This window comes from Artemia franciscana, chromosome 11 (assembly GCF_032884065.1).
Source record: "Artemia franciscana chromosome 11, ASM3288406v1, whole genome shotgun sequence".
Classification (NCBI taxonomy): Eukaryota; Metazoa; Arthropoda; class Branchiopoda; order Anostraca; family Artemiidae; genus Artemia; species Artemia franciscana.
In genome coordinates, this window is record NC_088873.1 from 46,490,727 (window position 1) to 46,510,408 (window position 19,682).

The 19,682-nt window shown below is 36.1% G+C and overlaps 2 protein-coding genes across 2 annotated transcripts; both read right to left on the bottom strand.

Annotated features, from left to right (window-relative positions):
- Positions 1–1,106: 1,106 nt before the first annotated feature.
- LOC136033298 (uncharacterized) lies at positions 1,107–18,143 on the bottom strand. The gene is made up of 2 exons (XM_065714069.1): positions 18,087–18,143; positions 1,107–1,934 (listed from the first exon to the last, which is right to left on the bottom strand). Exon 2 carries the CDS (start codon positions 1,918–1,920, stop codon positions 1,174–1,176), a length of 747 nt encoding a protein of 248 aa, XP_065570141.1. The 5' UTR covers positions 1,921–1,934; positions 18,087–18,143; the 3' UTR covers positions 1,107–1,173.
- Positions 12,271–13,005, bottom strand: LOC136032641 (uncharacterized). Its single transcript, XM_065712915.1, has one exon. The coding sequence runs from the start codon at positions 13,003–13,005 to the stop codon at positions 12,271–12,273; it is 735 nt and encodes a 244-aa protein (XP_065568987.1).
- Positions 18,144–19,682: the final 1,539 nt, after the last annotated feature.

Consider the following 19,682-nt stretch of genomic DNA (forward strand, 5'->3'; position numbering starts at 1 on the left):
ATTTCAATTTCAATCAAGTTTAGTCTTACCCATCAAAAGTTAGGAGTCTGAGAAAATTATATATGTATATATATTTGCCTTTTGTTAGAAAATAGGCAAAAACATCCCCTAGACGTCACAGAATCTTAATGAAAATAACATCATCAAATTCAGCGTATCAGAAAACCCAACTGTAGAAGTTTCAAGCTCCTATCTACAAAATTGCGAGATTTTGTATTTTTTGCCAGAAGACAGATCACGGATGCATGTTTATTTTTTTTTTTCAGGGGTGATCGTATAGACCCAGTTGTCCTAGAGTGTCGCAAGAGGGAAATTCTAGCGGAAATTAAAAAATCTAGTGCCTCTTTTAAGTGACAAAAAAATTGGAGTGCACCCAGGCCCCCTCCCACGCACATCTTTCCCCAAAGTTGCTGGATCAAAATTTTGAGATAGCCATTCTGTTCAGCTTAGTCGAAAATCTAATAACTATGTCTTAGGGGACGACTTAATTCCCCACAGTCCCCAGGGGAAGGGTTGCAAGTTACAAACTTTGACCATTGTTTACATATAGTAATGGTTATTATGAAGTGTACAGACGTTTTCAGAGGGACTTTTTCGCGTTGAGTTGTCCCCTCCTCAACGTCTAGCTTTTTGCGCTAAAGTGTTTCTATTGCTTTAAAAAGTAGAGTTGTGACAAAGAGTCAAACTTTAGCATAAAGAGCGAGGCGTTGAGGAGGGGACAACCCCTGTCATATACGGAATAGTTTCTGTTCGTTTTAAGTTTTAATGTCGCTCCTTACTTGCAATTAAAAAACCTTGTTTTGTTTTATTTAATTAGCATAAAAAATTAAAATGGTAAGCTTTTAAGCCCAAATGTTCATTAGTATAACAGATAGCTTTTGGGCCAAATGCCCACTTCCAAGGATAACCTGGACAATTTAGAACTAAGAGGGTGTAAGCGGTCAGTACTCCCCACATGATGGTTTTGATGAACTCCTTACACTCTTGGTGACTACATAACACCTTTGGTGTCTCAAAACTCATTTTTGGATGCAAATATCTTGATTTTTTTCAAATAACTGGACCCGTTGAACACATCTTTTGACCGTGTAGACAATGTTATAAGATCAATGTAAACATTTATTTATTTCAAAAATACTTAATTTACAAACAAAAATTAAATATACACGTGATTTATAACTTTTGATGTATTTTGCATGGCCCAAGTCTGTTGCGTAGATTTTTATTTTCTTCCTGAAGGGCAACAAGGGTTGCATGGAGCTTTGTCAGCACGGTCCGTGGATCATGCTCCTCTCTTTCAGTCAACTGATCCTGTAAAACTTTCACTTTTTCTCTCATTTCCAATATTCGTTCAATCAAGGTTTCTCTAGGCAACTGAAGAGCTCGCGATTCCCTTTCATTTTGATAAACATTCTGAAAATCTTGATCAAAGAATTCTTGATCCCTTACAGAACTAGAAACGGAATAGTCACGTGGCAACTCATTCATTTTATTAAAATCTATAAACATGTCACAATCATCATGCTCATCCATGATGAATTGGGTGAAATTGCGAGGAGCTTTGGGAACATCTTTGGGTCTGAGTGATGGCATATCAGCTTCATAGCCGTAATCTTCGATATTATCTTCCGAAAAGGTACCTTCTGTTTCATCACATAAAAATTCACTTTCGGTTGTATCACAAATTTCATCAGCTACCTCTTCTTCATCTTTTGTCTCACTTTTAAGGTCAGTTTGATGAATATTAGTGTCTAAACCATTTTTAGAATCCATCAATGTGGCAGCTAAACTACCCTCTGTTACCAAGGAGCTCAAGAGTGGCTGTCCATTTTCTATGTCAGGAATGTTTTCTTTTGTACTTTCTTGTGGCATTTTCTCTTCCTTTTCCTCCACAATTTCTTGTTTTTCACCAGTATCCATATCTTCTCGCAAACCTAAAAAACTCATTAAGAATTAGATTCCTGCCACCCTAAACAAATTCTTTTAGATGGAAATTGTGCATCTTGATGATACAATCTAGTTAAACGTTGATCTTCGAAACCAAAAGCAAAGACAAAAAGCGAAGAACAGAAATGGAAGAAAGAAAAATAAACAAAGAAAAGAAGAGAAAATAGTAAAAGCAAAAAATAAGGGAATTCACATAATTAGTACCAACAAGGTATCTTCTTGGCCATTTTTTTTTCTTATGCGGCCGTTCTATTCTGGGATTTCAGTCAGTCCTGTAAATTTCATATTCAATTAGCAAAATAATAAGGGAACTGCGGAGAGTTAAGAGGAGAATAAGGTTCATTTTAGGACTCAGGTCACATCCATAACGCCATGCGGTATCCTTTCAAAATTCAAAGATAACCATTTTAATCAGATTAATAAAAATGTAAAAATATTGACAAAAGTGTCTTCAAGGAGAAGAGGAAAATGACAAATTCAGCACCAGAGGTCAGTAACCCAAACTATGCAGATACCTGATCTAAAACAAAGGCTACACTTGACACATTTCAGTAGAAAGGGGAGGGGGACATTGCACAGCGTTGGAATCAGTCATACCAGGATTCTTAATATCTATATTTAACGAGTTCAAAGTTTGGTCCTTGGTCCTGTTTACCCCCCCCCCCAAAAAAAAAAGAATTGCAAAAATAAGGTTTGGATTACTTCCAACACTTGATCACTCAGAGGTTCTTTAAGGAATGGTCCAAAATAATTAAATTTTAATCAAATCATTAACATCAAAGTACAACTTTCTACTTTCCTGTAGTTCAGGGTTTGTGACTTACTGATTATAAATCTGAGACTAATACTGTAACATTGATATCCAAAAACAATAAGTAGTATCCCGAAACTAAAAAAGACACAAAAACACTCATAGTACAATTCATAGACTAGCAATTCATAGTACAGACGATTCTTGAAACTTGGCAGAGGGCTCCTTCGATTGACAATTCATTTGTGGCATCTCAGAGAAGCAATATTTTTCATCAGACTAGCAACATTACAAAATGAGATTGTGCTTCTTCCTGATTGGAACTAGATTTTTGGTATTGTCATCCCAAAAGCAATACTGTGCTTCATATTCACAGGCTGATAAGGTAATGAGAGTCTTGCTTCATCAGTTCAAGTAGAATTTTCGAAAACCCAACTTATAGTCCAGCTCCAAGTGATGGTCATCTTTCCCCCAAATGGAAGCAATTCAATTGGCAGTGAATAGCGCTATGAAAGCAGAAAAGAACTGGGTGATAGGGACTAGGCCAACCACTTGGCAACAAAAAAGAGTAGAGAAGGCAGTCAAACCGGGTTAACACAAGTTGGTCAAGTTTTTCAAGTTGAAATTGGCGATGTTTTTCGAAAAGGTTAGTCAGATATGAGAAAAGTCACTAAATAGATACATTAAACAAGAAACACAGGCAACAGTGGTAAATGTTACTAAGGTATTATGGGTAATCATTGTGCAGATGAAATTGCTAAGACTTTCGTAAATATTAACCAGCCAAGTAGGAGACCCATCCCTCTAAGATATATCTCTCGACGGAGATTAATGGAGGCCCATCTGGTAAATAACCCAACTAAATTTATCTCCATTTTTCATCGAATTTCACTACAAAAATTATTGTAGGATCTGTTCTAGACTCAAATGGCCTTAACCTGCAGGTTTTCTCTTATCAAATACCAAAAGCTACTGCCCTAACACTCTCATGACCATATCACAGATCCTGCAATATCAAAAATCATTACCTATCTGAATGTAATGTGTTAACGCCTGCAAAACTACCCTTCAAATTTCTTTTTTATAAAAGTGCTTCAAACACCACAAACTACCACTAACAGTTGAAAGCCTGGCTTCCCCTACCCTCACAAAGAGTATGAGCTTGAAATATGCAACTGACTTATCCAGTTCTTGGAGTACAAGGAGCATGGATTTATCCAGTTCCTGGATACAAGACATGAGTTGCAGCAACCTGTAATGGTTCACATGCATCATATAGACCAAGGAAAGGGAATAAGGCTAAATAGTTTTGACTGAAAAGCCCATAATTTCTAACAGAAGAAGCATTGTGATTCTGCACTGGGATTGCACCCTCCTGGTACTCAATGTTGCTTAACCTCAAATGACCCCACATGACATCAGGTGAAAGTTTAAAGAAAGCCTTTATTCATACTAGACGATGTTCGAAAATACGTCCCCAGGAACAGTAGGCCTACATTTTTCATCAGTAGGGGGCATAATAACCCAATCGGCTAAGACTCCAAATTACACAAATAGCCCTTGAAACAGATGCTTCATGGGTACATTTTAGTTTGGTTTCCATTAATGCTAGTACTTAAGGGTAAATGAGGCCACTTAACTTACTTTATAATAATAGTAAATTTCCAAAAAACCCCAGCAAATCTCCAATCTAAAAATATTGATGTGATGTTATTGCCCAAAACGTGTGTTTCTCAAGAATACTTAAATATTTCGCATAATTCCAATAACAAGAGGGAGCATTGCCTATGTTTTTTCCTTCCTCTTCTTCTGCCTGAAATCAAGCAAGTGTTGCATACAGTTTAAAGAAATTGCTTATGGTCAGAAACCGAAATATTTTTTTTTGTTGGACTTGCTGATCCGCTAGTGCTGCTTGACGACATTGCTAAGGATCTGGGGGCTAATACTCCAAAAATATGTGCGCCAGTGATCCTCTCGGCAATTTTTCCCCGATTTGTAATCAGTGGACATAGGTATGTTATTTATGTTGTGTTCGTTTGCATTTCCTTGTTGGTTATATTATAGAGGAGTATAAGTATAAGAGAGAAAAACTGAGATCAGCAACATCTTGAGAAATTAAAAAAAATTTCTTGTGCATATTTATCTCAAGTCATCAGAAGGAAACTCGACCAATCGTGCACCAAATCACTCTCTAGACTGCACTGTGTTTTTTTTTGTGGATGGTGAAGACCCCCTTCACAAGAGTGCAGACGGTCTGGTATTCCAATTTCTTTTCTTTGGCATTCAAGCTTGTTCAAATAGGCAATGCTAAGAATACTCCCCGTAGTCCCCTGGACACTACCCCAAATATCCCAAAAACGTTCCATATTCGCCCCATCTTGTCTGGTCAAGTCTCTTTCAAAGCTCATATGATGGGTTAATCTCAATGGATAAGATAATGGTGGAGGTGGGGGCTTATGCCACTATCCATGATGAAAATGACTTTTGAGAGATCCTTAGGAGCTCCAAAAAAAGGAAAAAATTACTCCAATCAAAAACAACTCCCCTCCCCTTGCACCAAACCTTGGAACTTGCCTAAATATATCTCCTGAAATTCCCTTTGAGATGAATAAGATGACTAATAAGAGTAACAATTTTCAAATAGTTAAAATCAGTGTTTTCATTAAACACCAACCGTGATGAATCTTTGTTAATAGCTCTCCAAGATTCTAAATCAGCATAGAAACTACTTAGCTTAAAACCCTTCTTAACAACCCAAAAAAGTCCGGTCTCTGGACCCCAAACCAATACTCAACTAAAATAGTTGCTTAAAACTTTCCTCCAGGAATACCAAATCATGTGCTAAAAGAAGGGCTATCTGATAGAACTGGCAAGCCAATCCCGGTTGTAGATGTCACCCAACTGCGCAAATCAGATGCTAATGTCGAAAAGTCAAGCAAGTTTTTCCTATTCACACTTAGAGAAAAAAACAATATCCCAGGTCATATATTCGTCTTTGGACAAATGAAACCACACCAAGGCTACAAGCCAAAACCAATCCAATGCCAAAAATGTCTAAAACTTGGACATACAACAAACAAATGCAGTGAAATCTTACAAACTTGCAGTATATGTAATAGTTCTGATCCCAAAGGAATGCTCAATTGTAAAAATGATCAGCCAGCATGCATTAACAACAAAGACCACCATGATTCCTCCAATAAAACATTATGTCTTGCATATAAAAAATGAGCACCAACACTCCAAATAGGATCAGAAAAAGCTATATCTTATCCATTTGCAGCTTTGGAAGCAAATGCAGCCCAATCACCCCAAACTAAACCGTTTATGAAATCAATCAATACTAACACTCGTGGAACACCCAACCCAAATCTACCAAAAGCAACAAGCACCCCCCACTTTACTCTTTCCTTAAAACACCCTAGCTAACAATCTAACCGTAGAGAATCACCAACGCTAAGCCATCTAGCTCCTCGTCCAATGAGAAGGGGTTTGCCTTGTCACCCCTCTCAAGTAGAACTAACCTAGAAGCATTACCAGGATTTAATCCCCTAATTGGTGACAAGCCTAATGAACAACCGAACAAGCTAACACCTAATACATGCCTCTTCATATTAAACTCTAATGTAGTAAATCTACGAACCTCCTACAGCCACAGAAAACAACAAACATAAATGAATTGGCAAACATGTACCTACCCAATCATATACTTATTCAAGCAAAAAAGCATCTTGCTTTACTCCAAGGAAAGCTAAACATTGACACACAGTCAAATGAAAACTAAAGCAGCAGATCTCCATACTTCAGTGGAATATAAGATCACTGTCAAAACATAAATCAACTAATGTCTTTTATATACAAAAATATATTGCTTGCATTCAGGAAACCCACTTGACCAAAAACCAACAAATAAAGTCCCTAGGCTATACTATCCTGAGAAAGGATAGGTTTTCAGAGAGAAAAGGTGGGGGTGCAGTTTTAATAATGAGTAATAATATCAAATTTTTTTGAATTAATTTTTCCACTTTTTTAAAAATGATATTGATAAAATTGGGATTAATGCATGGTTGAATAACACCAAAACATGATAAGCTTCTATAACCCCAATAGCCAAACTGCAGATGATATAAACTTCTTCAGTTATCTATGTAATTCTAACATGCTAAAAAATATAATTATATGTGGAGATTTTAATACACACAGCCCTTTGTGGGGGGATGAGCCAGCAAATAAATCTGCTAAATTTACTGAACGTTTGATGTTTGATAATACTTAATAATAAATTGCTACTCCTCCAGATCTAAATACGTATTTTGATCCCAAAAGTGGTAAATTTTCCACAACTGACTTATGAGTTTTGTCAAAAAATATCTTGAATAAAATTAATACAAAGAAAACTGATAACCTTTGCACAAACCACTTTGCAATAGTCTCTTCAATAAATGAACCTACTAAAATTCAGCCACAAATTCCTAAATATATTAACTCTAAAGCAAATTGGACTATGTTCAAGAAAAAGTTTAATGATGAAATTTAAGTCACACCCAAAGGTCTTATATTTCAATTATAACAGCTGACACACATGCTGAAGTTTTGGCATCCATACTAACAAATACAGCTAATCATACTATCTCCAAGACTTCTTCTTAGTTAGAAAGCACTTGGACTCCATCTTTTGGGGCCTTCTAGTTTCAAAATTGGTTGATTCTTCTCCATGGCATTGAATTTTATTCTTCCAAGGGGAAAAGAAAGCTAATTGGCCTTTTTCATAAGGGACAAACAAGGGAAGCATGGGGGCCTGTTACCTTTTTCCAGCAATTGATGAGTAAATACTCAGCAGGTACCCCTATGGCTCTTGCGACAAACATCGAGGCTTTGTAAGAAGTCAATGACCCTATTGAAGATTCACATGGGTTGGGGGATACCTGCTTGTATGTAGCTATCAGTACAAATTTCCAGGGACTCATGGAACTTTGCCACTCTAAATTTTTTGGATTTCTGCTTGAGTTCTTGATGGAGTGATATTTTGCTTCTTTTCTGCAATTAGTTGGAGGTAGGTAACATCCAGGAAAACAAACCCTGAATACACTCCTAAAGCACGGTGGTCAAATGAGTGCCAAAATAAACAGAGAACAAAAAAGGCAGCAAGGAGAATATATCTAAAAAAACGTGAAAACTTCAAACGAACAGAAATTACTCCGCAGGAGATTTTAAAATCCTAGAAAAACATGTGAGCCGACCATACATGAACTCATAAGCCATATCTGCAGAAAAAACATCTCCCAACCCTCTCTAGTATGAAGTATTATATAATAATACCCATAATGATAATGACGAGGCAAGATTATTTGCAACTTGTTTCTCCAATAAGCTAACATAAAATAACAACAGCAACACCACCCCAATATCTATAAATCCCATATACCAGCCTTGCCCAGGCTGAGAGCACATAACTTGTCTGTTCACGATTCATGAACTGAATAAGGCAATGTATCACAATAAGATTAAGACTACAAGTAGCTACGACAAGATGCACCCAACATGAATATAAAATCTCGCCCCTTCTTATAAACAGGAACTCCTAAATTGCTTTAATCATGCATGGAGTACATCCACATTCCCCACTGTTCGGAAATACTCCTCCCTCTTACCAATCCTAAAGAAAAATAAACCCAAATATGACCCTTTGTCTTACCTCTATAATGATTAAACCTGTGCCGGGAAAAGTAATTGAGAAAATGATTTACAATCGACTCATTCGGTTTGTGGAGAAGAATAATATGATACCCCATACGCAAACTGATTTCAAGAAACACCATTCCTCAACAGATGCTTTTGTCTTGTTAACAAATGCGATAAATGAATCTCTATCTAGAAATGACGTCCTAGTTGCTACTTCCTAGATTTTGAAGGGGCATATGACAATGTGATCCACCAGATCCTTTTAGCCTAACTTACAAGTCTCGGATTACCCCCAAAACTAGTATCCTTCATAAAATCGTTCATTGAAAATAGATGCTTCATTGTTTGAGCAGGTTCAGCCTCTTCGCCTAAAACTACAAGAACCAAAGTTCTTCCACAGGGTGCAGTCCTGTGCTGCCTCCTCTTCTCCCTATTTCTCTGGGACACAAGCCTCCCACACACCAATTTACGATATGCTGATGATCTGGTATTATGGACAACTGGCAACAACTCTGAGATTGCACATTCAAAGTTGTAAAAGTCACTATTACAATTTGAAAAAATTGCTCAAAAACCTGATTTACCCATTGCATCTACCTAATCAAGAATCATCCAATTTATTCAAAAAGAAAAGAAAACACATAACAACAATAATAATAAAGATCCTAGAAGCGAACTTGTTAAGGACCAAAACAACAAAAAATTGTAAATGAAAAAGAGAGAGAAGAAAAAAAAGAAAAGAAAAGAGAAAACAAGGGTAATTAAAGCAAATTGAACAAACATTTAGAGAAATATAATATAAAGATTTTAGTACATTGTTATATAGCGTCCGAAAACTTGTGGATAGCTCGACACTGGAGGGTATTACATTCCATTGAATTATAGATTTATAAATTGGGGATCGCTGGGCGGAACTAGAGATACACCTGGGGACAATGAAGGAACGGTTGGATGAACGGAGACAGTGGCCTTCAGAATTATTACTATTAAAATAAGTTAATAAGTGGGGAGGAAGATTTTTATGGTAAGCGGAGTATGCAAGGGATAGATTTAACTTTTTGATGATTTGTTCAAAAGGGATAATACCAAAATCAGAGCACAAGTCCTTGGTGGGATATAGTCGTGGCAACCGAAAAACTGCTTTGACGGCACGGTTTTGAGCAGATTTTAATTTATTGGTAACTGAAGGATAAGTATTGCCCCATACAGATCCGCAGTATGAGATATATGGGTAAATAAAAGAATAATAAAGGGTGACAAGGATATCGGGAGGAAGAAAATAATTCACACGATTAATTATACTTACCTGTCGCAAAATTATGGCTCTGATATAGGACACATGTGTTGCAAATGATAGGCAGGAGTCTATGTGGACACCAAGAAACTTGGCAACTTCGACCTGCGGGAGGAGATTGGTAGAATATTTTAGACTAAGTGCTGGCTGAACTTCATTTTTTTTGTAAGGGGTTTGAAATAATACCACCTGACTTTTCTTGCTGTTAATGGTCATGCAGTTAACGAGACACCACTCCTGTACTCTATTCAGAAGGGTTTGAGTAGAGGTGACGACGGATGGTAAATTAGGACCGGTGATGAAAAAGTTGCTATCGTCAGCAAAAAGTACTGGGTGCACTGATGGGCCCAGGTCCGTAATCAAATCATTAATATAAAGGAGAAAAAGTATTGGACCAAGAACAGAGCCCTGTGGGACGCCCCTCCGGACAGGTAGGGGATGTGAAGTCACCCCGCCCAGTCTCACACTCTGTACTCTACCAGAGAGATAAGAGCCGAACCATGAGAAAGGAACTCCGCGAATCCCTAGGTTATTGAGTTTACTTAATAAAACACTGTGATCAACCATGTCAAAGGCCTTTGAAAAATCCAGAAATAAGCCCAATACAGTATATTCAAGGTCAAGTTGGGAACGTATAAACTGTGTGGCGTCTATTAGTGCATGAGCAGTTGAAAATTTGGCACGGAAGCCATATTGATGAGGAGAAATCAACGAATCTCATGACTGATTCCCAAATATAAAGGGAGAAATACGTCGGAATATAATTCTCTCGAGCACCTTAGATATAACTGGGAGAAGTGAGATTGGACGATAATTGCTTATCTCAGACGGATCGCCTTTTTTATGAATCGGGATAACAATTGTTGATTTAAATATTTCTGGGAAGACTCCATTGGTCATAGACAGGTTTGCTATGTGCACAATGGGTTCACAAATATAGGAAGATACGGTCCTAAGAAGCTTATTACTTATGCCAAAGAAGTCAGGTGTACTACTATTAGAGAGAGATTCGATAACTTGAAGCACCTCTTTGCGATCAGTTGGAGAGAAAAACATGGATCTGGGATTCTTGCTAGGGTGTACTGACTGTGAGAAGGAACAGGAGTTAGCATTTGGAATATTAGTGAAATAATTATTAAAAGCATCCGGTACTAAAATCGGGTCAATTAATCTGCCACTGATGTCCCTAAGGTTAATAGGAACAGATCTTGAATTCCTTTTTTTGAAACGATTTCATTTATTGTAGACCAAATTTTTTGCAAGTTCCCTTTGTAGTGAGAGATTTTTGAATAATGATAATTTTTCTTTGCTTCCCGGATGAGTTTGGTATATATGTTTTTGTATTTTTTATAATTAGTCAGGTCAATAACGCTACTGGTTTTACAAGCTAACTTATATAGGTCATTTTTTCGGTATGAAGAGATTATCAGGCTATTTGACATCCAGGGGCGTATATGGGTAGTTTTTCGGTTTGATTTACGAACTGGAAAGGTTGAACTAATAAGATCACTCAATCCCTGTGTAAAACTACTTGTGGCTGAATTAACATCCTGACAATCCAAAGTCTTGGACCAGTCAAAGGATTTCAAACAATCCGTGAACCGGTTCATATTCACAGTATTATATATTCTATTTGACGTAGAGGTATTAGTTCTACGGGGTTGAGTAGCTGATAGGGAGGGTAAGGAAAGATAGATTGGAAAGTGATCTGACAGGTCAGAAAATATTATTTTGGAGGACAGGTGGTTTCCCAGGGAAGTGGATACAAAGATGTTATCAATTAAAGTAGCGGTAGACCTCATGGGATCAACTCTAGTAGGAAAAAGGATTGTGGGAAGAAGACCACTTGAGGTAAATGTTTCAAAGAAGGTATCACTATCATTGTTGTTGCTAACATTTAATAAATTACAATTGAAGTCCCCAAAAACTATTGCCTTCTTTTGTGGTAAATTAATAAAACTAGAAAAATCATCAAACTGATTACAAAAGAAAGGTGTCGGAAATGAGGATGGTTTATAAAATAACGAAAAAATAAAAGAATTCTCGTCTACACTTATGTCGACGATTATTGAATAAATGCATCTATTATTTATAGGTTGCGAGAACAAGAATTCACAATCTAATAGTCTGGTGAATTTTAGACTTGATCAGATGTAAAGAGAAATGCCACCAGAGGACTTGGTTAATTTTCTTTCAATATGAATAGCTTGAAAGCCACTGAGGGAAAATTCATTAGTATCATCAATTTCTGAAAGCCACGTCTCCGTTATTCCAATTACGTCGAAAGGGCAGTAACCACTTGTTAAAATTAAATCTTTAAAATTAGCCCACTTATCCCGTATGCTTCTGATATTAAAGCAAATTACATTAAGTTTGGTCTCTTCCATTAGCTTAGGTTTCACATTTTTCACAAAATCAAAAGTGTCAAGATATTTACAGTTAATTTCGTTTAAAGGGCTATTGGGGCTAGCTAAGGTGTTGGTGGACAGATTATTTTGGTCATCGTAATAATTAAAAACAACATTATTGCACAGTGACAAATTATTAAGAAACGTAAAATCTTGTAAAGTACTTGTACTTGTGTTTCTTTGACTGTTCATTTCTTAAGCAGTAGTTTCTGTGCTTCTGGACATTTATACGAATAACAGGGGTGGTCGGAGGAGCCACAGAGAGCACATTTCATGACAAGTTGACACGGGTTTTCTTTGGAGTTTTGGTGGTCACCAGCGCATTTAGAGCATCTCGGGGAAGCTTTACAGTTATTTGCAGTATGGCCGTAGCACTGGCATTTGTAGCACTGGGTAGGCAAAAACTTGTACTCAGTTATAGGTAGACGCTCGTAACCAATAACAAGGGGATTCTCAGTGGCATAGTTTAGGTGGTCACGTGACTCAAACTTTAATCGAAAAGACCTCGAACTTCCTAACTGAACAACTTCTATACAGTTATTGGCGAGACCGCATAGGTCACTTTTAGATGTTCCGTCAGGCACTCGGCGTACTATACCGAAAAAGGCAGGACTCTTCACTTTAGCATTAATGGATTGGTCTGCTTTGCTTAATGCATCTGCCAAAGTATTGGCGGCACCCTTGTCCGACAGAACTACTTGCCATGCATCCCTCCTAGGCCTCAAAACAACTATGCTTGAACTGACACCCCCACAAGCTTTATCCAGGAAATCTTTTCGAGCATCACGATTATTCAAGTTTTTTGGTGGATTTTTCACAATAACTGAATAGGACGGTTTTGCGGGTGGGGGAGGTTTCATATCAGGAATAGTTTGCACGACTGACCTTGCTTTATGGTGCTCAGCAAAGCTTTTAAATTCCATGTAGAGTTCATTAACCTTTCGAGTTAACGTAGCTGTTGTCTCCCCTGGCACACATGGGACCTGATCTGGCTCGAAATCAGATGCTGAGGTAGGCTGATCTTTTTCTCATCACAAAGATCAAAGGCTCGAACCATGTCACTTACATTATCAGTCACTTTGGGGCGCTCAGTTACCCTAGTAATAGAGGCGTAAGCCCACAAAATCTTCTTTGCTTCGATTAATATATCTCCTTTGAAAAAATCGCAAGCAATTTTTACAATATTATCAGCTGAACAACCTGCATTTCTAGCCTGTGAAATGAAATTCAACACGGGATTCAAGACAAGTCTTTCACCTGGCATCATCCGGTGACATGATCAAATTTCATCAAAATTCATGAGCGGGGCCACAATAGTTGTCAGTAAAAGCAATAGCAAATCAGGTAGCAATACTCACAAGATATACATTCAGAAGTTGCGTATACAATTTTAATTATCCAAAATCCAATTATTCAAAGCAAATTGTTCACGGCACGTTACACAACTTAAATAGTACACAATTTTAATTATCCAATTATCAAAAGCAAATTGTTCACAGCACTATATAGCATTGTACACAATTTCAATAGTTGCGCAATGAAATAAATATCCAAACAATAATCCTCTGTAAGTTAACCAACCAATATAAACTGGTTTTCATCCATATAGGTCAAAGACTGAATGAAGACTGAACGCTAAAACCAACGCTAAATTGCATTATCATTCCTGAGGATAATCAAATCAATTACCTTGGTCTTATAATTGACCAAAAGCTCAATTTCCACATTCACATCACAAATACAATAAAAAAATGCTATAGGAAAATCAGAATCATAAAAAGACTACTATCTACACCCTTGGGTTGTAATGAGAAAATGTTACTCCAATTTTATAAATTGCACATAAGACCCCAAATTGATTATGGGCTCATTGTTTAAGGTTCTTGTGAAAAGACTCAGATTTATAGAAATTGAAACAACACAAAATGATATAATCCACCTCATATTTGGTCTTAGGAAACCAACAAGTACTAAGTTTCTGCTTACTGAGAGTAGATTATCAAAAATAAATGAAAGACAAAGATTTCTTCTAATAAATTATCTGTCAAAAATCAAAGCCAATATACCCTGCATAATTGGTTAAGAAATCCATCCATGTATAGGGGCATTGAAAACGAGTTTGCCAGTACTCAGAAGAAACTTCCAGTGGCAGTGAAGTCTATTGCACCCACTTTCCTCAAACCCCCATGGAGTTGGTCAATCTTCATTATAATCACTAATTTCTCAAAGTTGACTAAAGAACTTACCCCCATTGGTTTCATCCAGAAAAAAAATTCTGAATTCAGAACAATTACAAACAAAAACCATTCCCAATTTTTTTTGATGGTTCAAAAATGAATGTGAAGGTGGCAAGTGGAGGTTTCTCCCATCACTCAATATTGCAATGGGTGAGAGGATGTAGGATAATGTGTCTATAATGTCTGCAGAGGTAAATGACACAATCATGGCATTAGATCACCTTATGAATAATCAACCTTCGATCCCTAATTTACAAAGTATCACAGTTTATTCTGACTGTTTGTTAAGCCTAGAGCTCCTGTACTCAGTTTCTCAGTATAAGATAGATACAGACACATTTTATTTATTGTCTAAGTATTATTGATACTCTTTGGTTGTTCTTGAATTATGTAGTTGGTTACTTATTAACCAACTATGTATCTACCAACTATGAATTATGTATCATAGTATGAGCAAATATTTTAATTGTATTTGATATTTCTAATGATGTTTTGAAGAGTAATTTTGACCTTGATATTGTGGTTGTTCTAACAAACTTGTTTCTTTTTATTTTCAAGTAGTTGTTTTTTATTTTAATGTTGTATTTCCTTTGTGTGTTACCTGTGATTTTATTGACTTAAAATACTAGGTCATTGTATCAAACCTATAGCACTAACACTGACTAGTGTCTCAGTTGAAGGTCATCCACTTGCCCAAATGAGTTTTCTTTCTTGACAGTAAACTGCTTCCTCAGAATTAAATACTAAAGTGATATTTATGCTTTAATAAAAATGAGATCATTTTTATTTTTGTATCAAGCAGTCAATTATAATGTAGAGAGTGAGTGGCTTCTTATGAACCATTGCAAATTAGTTCTTTAACATATTCACACTTCTGTCATCTCTATTGGCTATAAAATTTTCATAGATAACTTCAAACTTCTAAAATCTGTTTTTTGTCCCTTTCCTGGCTAAAGACTATATGTAGAACTTCCACACTACTAACATAATTGCCAAAAACCATTAGCTAAGATATTTTATTATAAAGATATAGATAAAGATATAGATAAAGAGGATAAATCTTCTATAAGATATAGAACATATATACCTCTATAATCAGAATTTCATCTTGAATCCAAACATGACCTTCATTTCTGTTGTAAATTTAGATTTAAACCCTTCATGGAACCTCAAAGATGATACAATTTCTCTAATTTTAGATACAACTCATATACCTGTGTCTGGGTAAATCTTGTCAAAACCAATTTACCCATAATTTGAATTGATGACAACAAAATCAAAAATGGATAGGGAACATATAATATGGGCTTGACCCAATACATTTGGGTAAGGTTAAAATTAGATTTGTAATGGAAATGAATGTCATACTTGGAATTTGGGATGAAATTCTGTTTGAAGAAGGAAGTTTATGAACACAGGTAGGCTATACAAGCTGTGTAAAAAAAAAATAAGAGAAAAATATATCATCTTTGAGGGTGTGTCAACAAGCATGGATCTAGAGCCTTAATTTGGGAGGGGCAGGAGTGCCAAAAGGAGAAAGTGGAGTATCACTCCCCCTACCCCCTACAAGTTTGTTTACAATAATTGAATCAAGGCCAGATTTAATATTAATGTAACATAACACAGCAGGAGTTCATCTGGTTCACCTGTACAAGGCATTGGGAAAATTTATTAAAGCTTAGATTTCCACTAAATGTTGATATCTGTTGGCCAATCAGAGGCAACCCTAGTCAAAGGGAAGGTTTTTTAATCATTGCCTTTTGTATTTGGTGAGTCATAATATTTTTGATTGCTATTTGATACCATTATAGTGAGGAAAGTTTGCAATATGAGATGAATAGATAATCTAAGTGTCTGGACACTAATGTGAAAGGCTCCTATAGAAATGGGACACAAGAATATAGAAAAACCCTCTTTCAATATACAGTGCCAGAGAACACATCCATTGTTTAAATGATGATGTTTGAGGATGAGGGGATTATTTCTAATGTTGTTACCAGAAATGTTGGCAAAGGTTTCCTCCTCAAAAGCAAAGAAAAAGGGCAAGAAATAACAAAAAGCCTAGTCAGTTGGTTGGGAAAAAAGACAAGTTTTTCTGAGGCTGCAAAACTTATCTCAATTAAGGTGAACAAAGATTGACACACAGAAAAAGATTGGCAGAAGATGAACAGTGCATTTTTATGCAGTGGGCAACAAAATCTTGAGCCAGTTGTCATATTTGGTTTCATGATGAGATTCTTATTCTAAAGATAAGTTTGTTTCTTACTATGTATACCTTTACCAAATATTCATGCTAGGCCTATTAACATTCTTATCCAAAAAATTAAAAAAAATTCAAATGTGAAACTATTCACTTTCTTGGTGATAATAGACATTTTACTGTAATGTTGCTGTTGAAGTGGTAGTTAGCTGCCAAACTAGACTCCTGGGTATCTTACCCTAGACAATTCCTTAAGATCTAGCACAAAGACTGGTAAAATTCTAGTTAATTGACTTCTTACCATCTCAGAAAGGATTTAGGTTAGAAAAATGAAACTTTCAGGGACAAACCTACAGACTAAAGTATGTCCAGGGAAGGTATTTTGAAGCCATTACCTCCACTCCTTCTCCCTCTAGAGGGCTCTGACCTTTGAAGACCTTTAAAAATAGCCTATGTGTGTTATAAAAGTGAAACCTTGGAAAATAGATCTTCTGTTTGAATGAAATACAACAAAGTTGTCTTCAGCTTCACAACTTTGCTCAATCCCAATTTATAAGGTTTTAAAGATACGCAAATACATTTACTAAATGTGAAAAAAAAAACAACATTGATATGGCTTAGAATTCTACTCAAATAACAAGAATTGCATTTTCAGAACTAAAGGCAGAGACAATGAACTAGTAACTGAAAATTAAGGTAAAATGTTGGGTAAAATACTAGTTAATTGACTTCTTGCTATTTTGGAAAGGGTTTAAGTTAGGAAAATGAACTTTCAAGGATGAATCTACAGACTAACATATGTCCTGGGAAGGTATTTTAAAGTACCCACCTCCACTCCTTCTCCCTCTAGAGGGAGCAATTCCTGTTATTTGAGTAGAATTTTGAGCCATATCAATGTTGTTTTTTTTTTTCAAAACTTAGGAAATGTATTTGCATATCTTTAAAACCTTATAAATTGGGATTGAGCAAAGTTATGAAGCTGAAAACAATTTTGTTGTACTTCAGTTAAGCAGAAGATCTATTTTGCAAGGTTTCACTTTTATAACACACATATTTGTACAGGTCATCAAAGGTCAGGGCCCTCTAGAGGAAGAAGGACTGGAAAGAGTTGTTTCAAAATACCTTCCTAGGATATACTTTAGTCTGTAGATTCATCCCTGAAAGTTTCATTTTCCTAACCTAAACCCTTTCTGAGATAGCAAGAAGTCAATTAACTAGAATTCTACCAAATGTTGTTTGTCATAATTTCAACTAGTATAGACCTGTCATATTGGCAAATTTCAGGGCCCTCTAGAGGGAGGAGTGGAGGTGGGGACTTTAAAATACCTTCCCAGGACATACTTTAGCCTGTAAACCCATCCCTGAAAGTTCCATTTTCCTAACCTACACACTTTCTGAGATAGCAAGACGTCAATTAGCTAGAATTTCACCCAAAGACTGATACAGGCCTATCTGTATTTATCCTAAATTAGCTAATCAACAGCAAAAGAATTGCTAGTAACATGATTTCAACTAGTTTGAATACCTCACATATTTGATAGGTTTTATACCATAAGCCTACGTTTACCTCCAATTCCACTATTTGTAGATTGGTAACCTATATGGACTAACCTTAAATCCTCGTTTTCTGAATTTGAATTTCACAGTACTAGACTTTTAACATTGCCATTCCGACGAACAGCTTGAAATGAATTATAAACCTCTCAGACGTAGTCCCCAAACGCAAACCCACATCAGAAGGGATTTCGGAAGCGGCATTTGCATTCGAGTCGGTGGCAAAGCACCGCCAGCACACCAAAGAATTCTTTATTGTTTAGCTTAAAGGTTTATACTGAAGAATATCTGGTATATTACATACGTGGTGCTCACAATGTATTGTTTATAATCCATGAGAGAACCTTTGCCTTAATTCACACTTCGAAGTGATAAAGTCCAATGGATCTGTGAAACCTTTCTAAAGAAATGTCTGCAAAAATATATTTCGTTTATCCAAACCGATTAATTAGAAAAAAATTCATAAAAGAAAGTTTTCAAGTAAAAGTCGAAGCACCATTTTAGAACCTAAGACAAGCAGAAATTGAGTCTTACTCTTGTTTCCCACTGCTGCAATTTCACGCAAAATCCTGCGACATGCGACTAATGACATAAATCGTGCGATAAACGACTCGAAATCTTCCGTTTTGCTGCAATATCGGATGCGTTGAATAATTTAAACTCTACGACAAATTGCATGCGTTGATCTGATTTTAAAAAAAATTCATAATCAAAGTCATGGAACTGATTGAATAGCTAATTTTGGCTGTTAGGTGCCAGCCCATTTTATATTCCAGAGATCACAAAGGATCACGGGTTTGAGAGCCTGATTTGTGTTCTTATAGAGTTTGCTGTAGCGATGCAAAAGTCTGCGTTTCTTTGTGAACCTCCATCCGATTCTATGGTATATCTGTTCCGCGAAAAAAAAAGAACATGTCGGGATTGACGAAGCAGTGGGTAATATAAGTTACAAGAATTTAATCTTAAAACGAACAGTAATTGCTATCCAATCAAAAAGAAGATAAATTAAAATGAATAATTATGTCAAACATCAAAATGCAAAATATTTCTATTGATGAACAGGCAGATCTTTAAAGAAAGAGAATTTAAAATGAACAATGAAGTCAGAATTAAAATAAATACAAATTACTACAGACAAGAGTAAGGCTACATCCCATAAACCTCTTAAAGGCCAACTTGTTATTTGTGCTTTACTGAAAATAAAAGAAATTCAATAAAAGCTTCTTTTCAGAATTTTGTTCTGTTATTGGTTTTTTTTTTATCTTAAACTATACTTATTTTAATATTATGATTACTCCTAAAAGGCATTGACTGCCCACCAAGCATCAAACGGTACAGAAAGTATTGCTTGGCTAACGAGTTCCGTTTGTAATAAAAAAATGTTTATATGTCTTTTTTCTTCACATCCTAGCGATCAGAATTAAAAAAAGAGCTATTGTTTCACATTCTGAATCACTTTTACTTAACAGAAAAATAATTTAAGAAATGATGATCAAGAATTCACTGTAGACTTATGCTCTTCTAGTGCCAGCAGAGGCACACAGGGCGTCTATTAGTAGCCCCTAATCTTCTTCAAGCGAGCCACTGCGTAGATATTCTTAAACTCTAG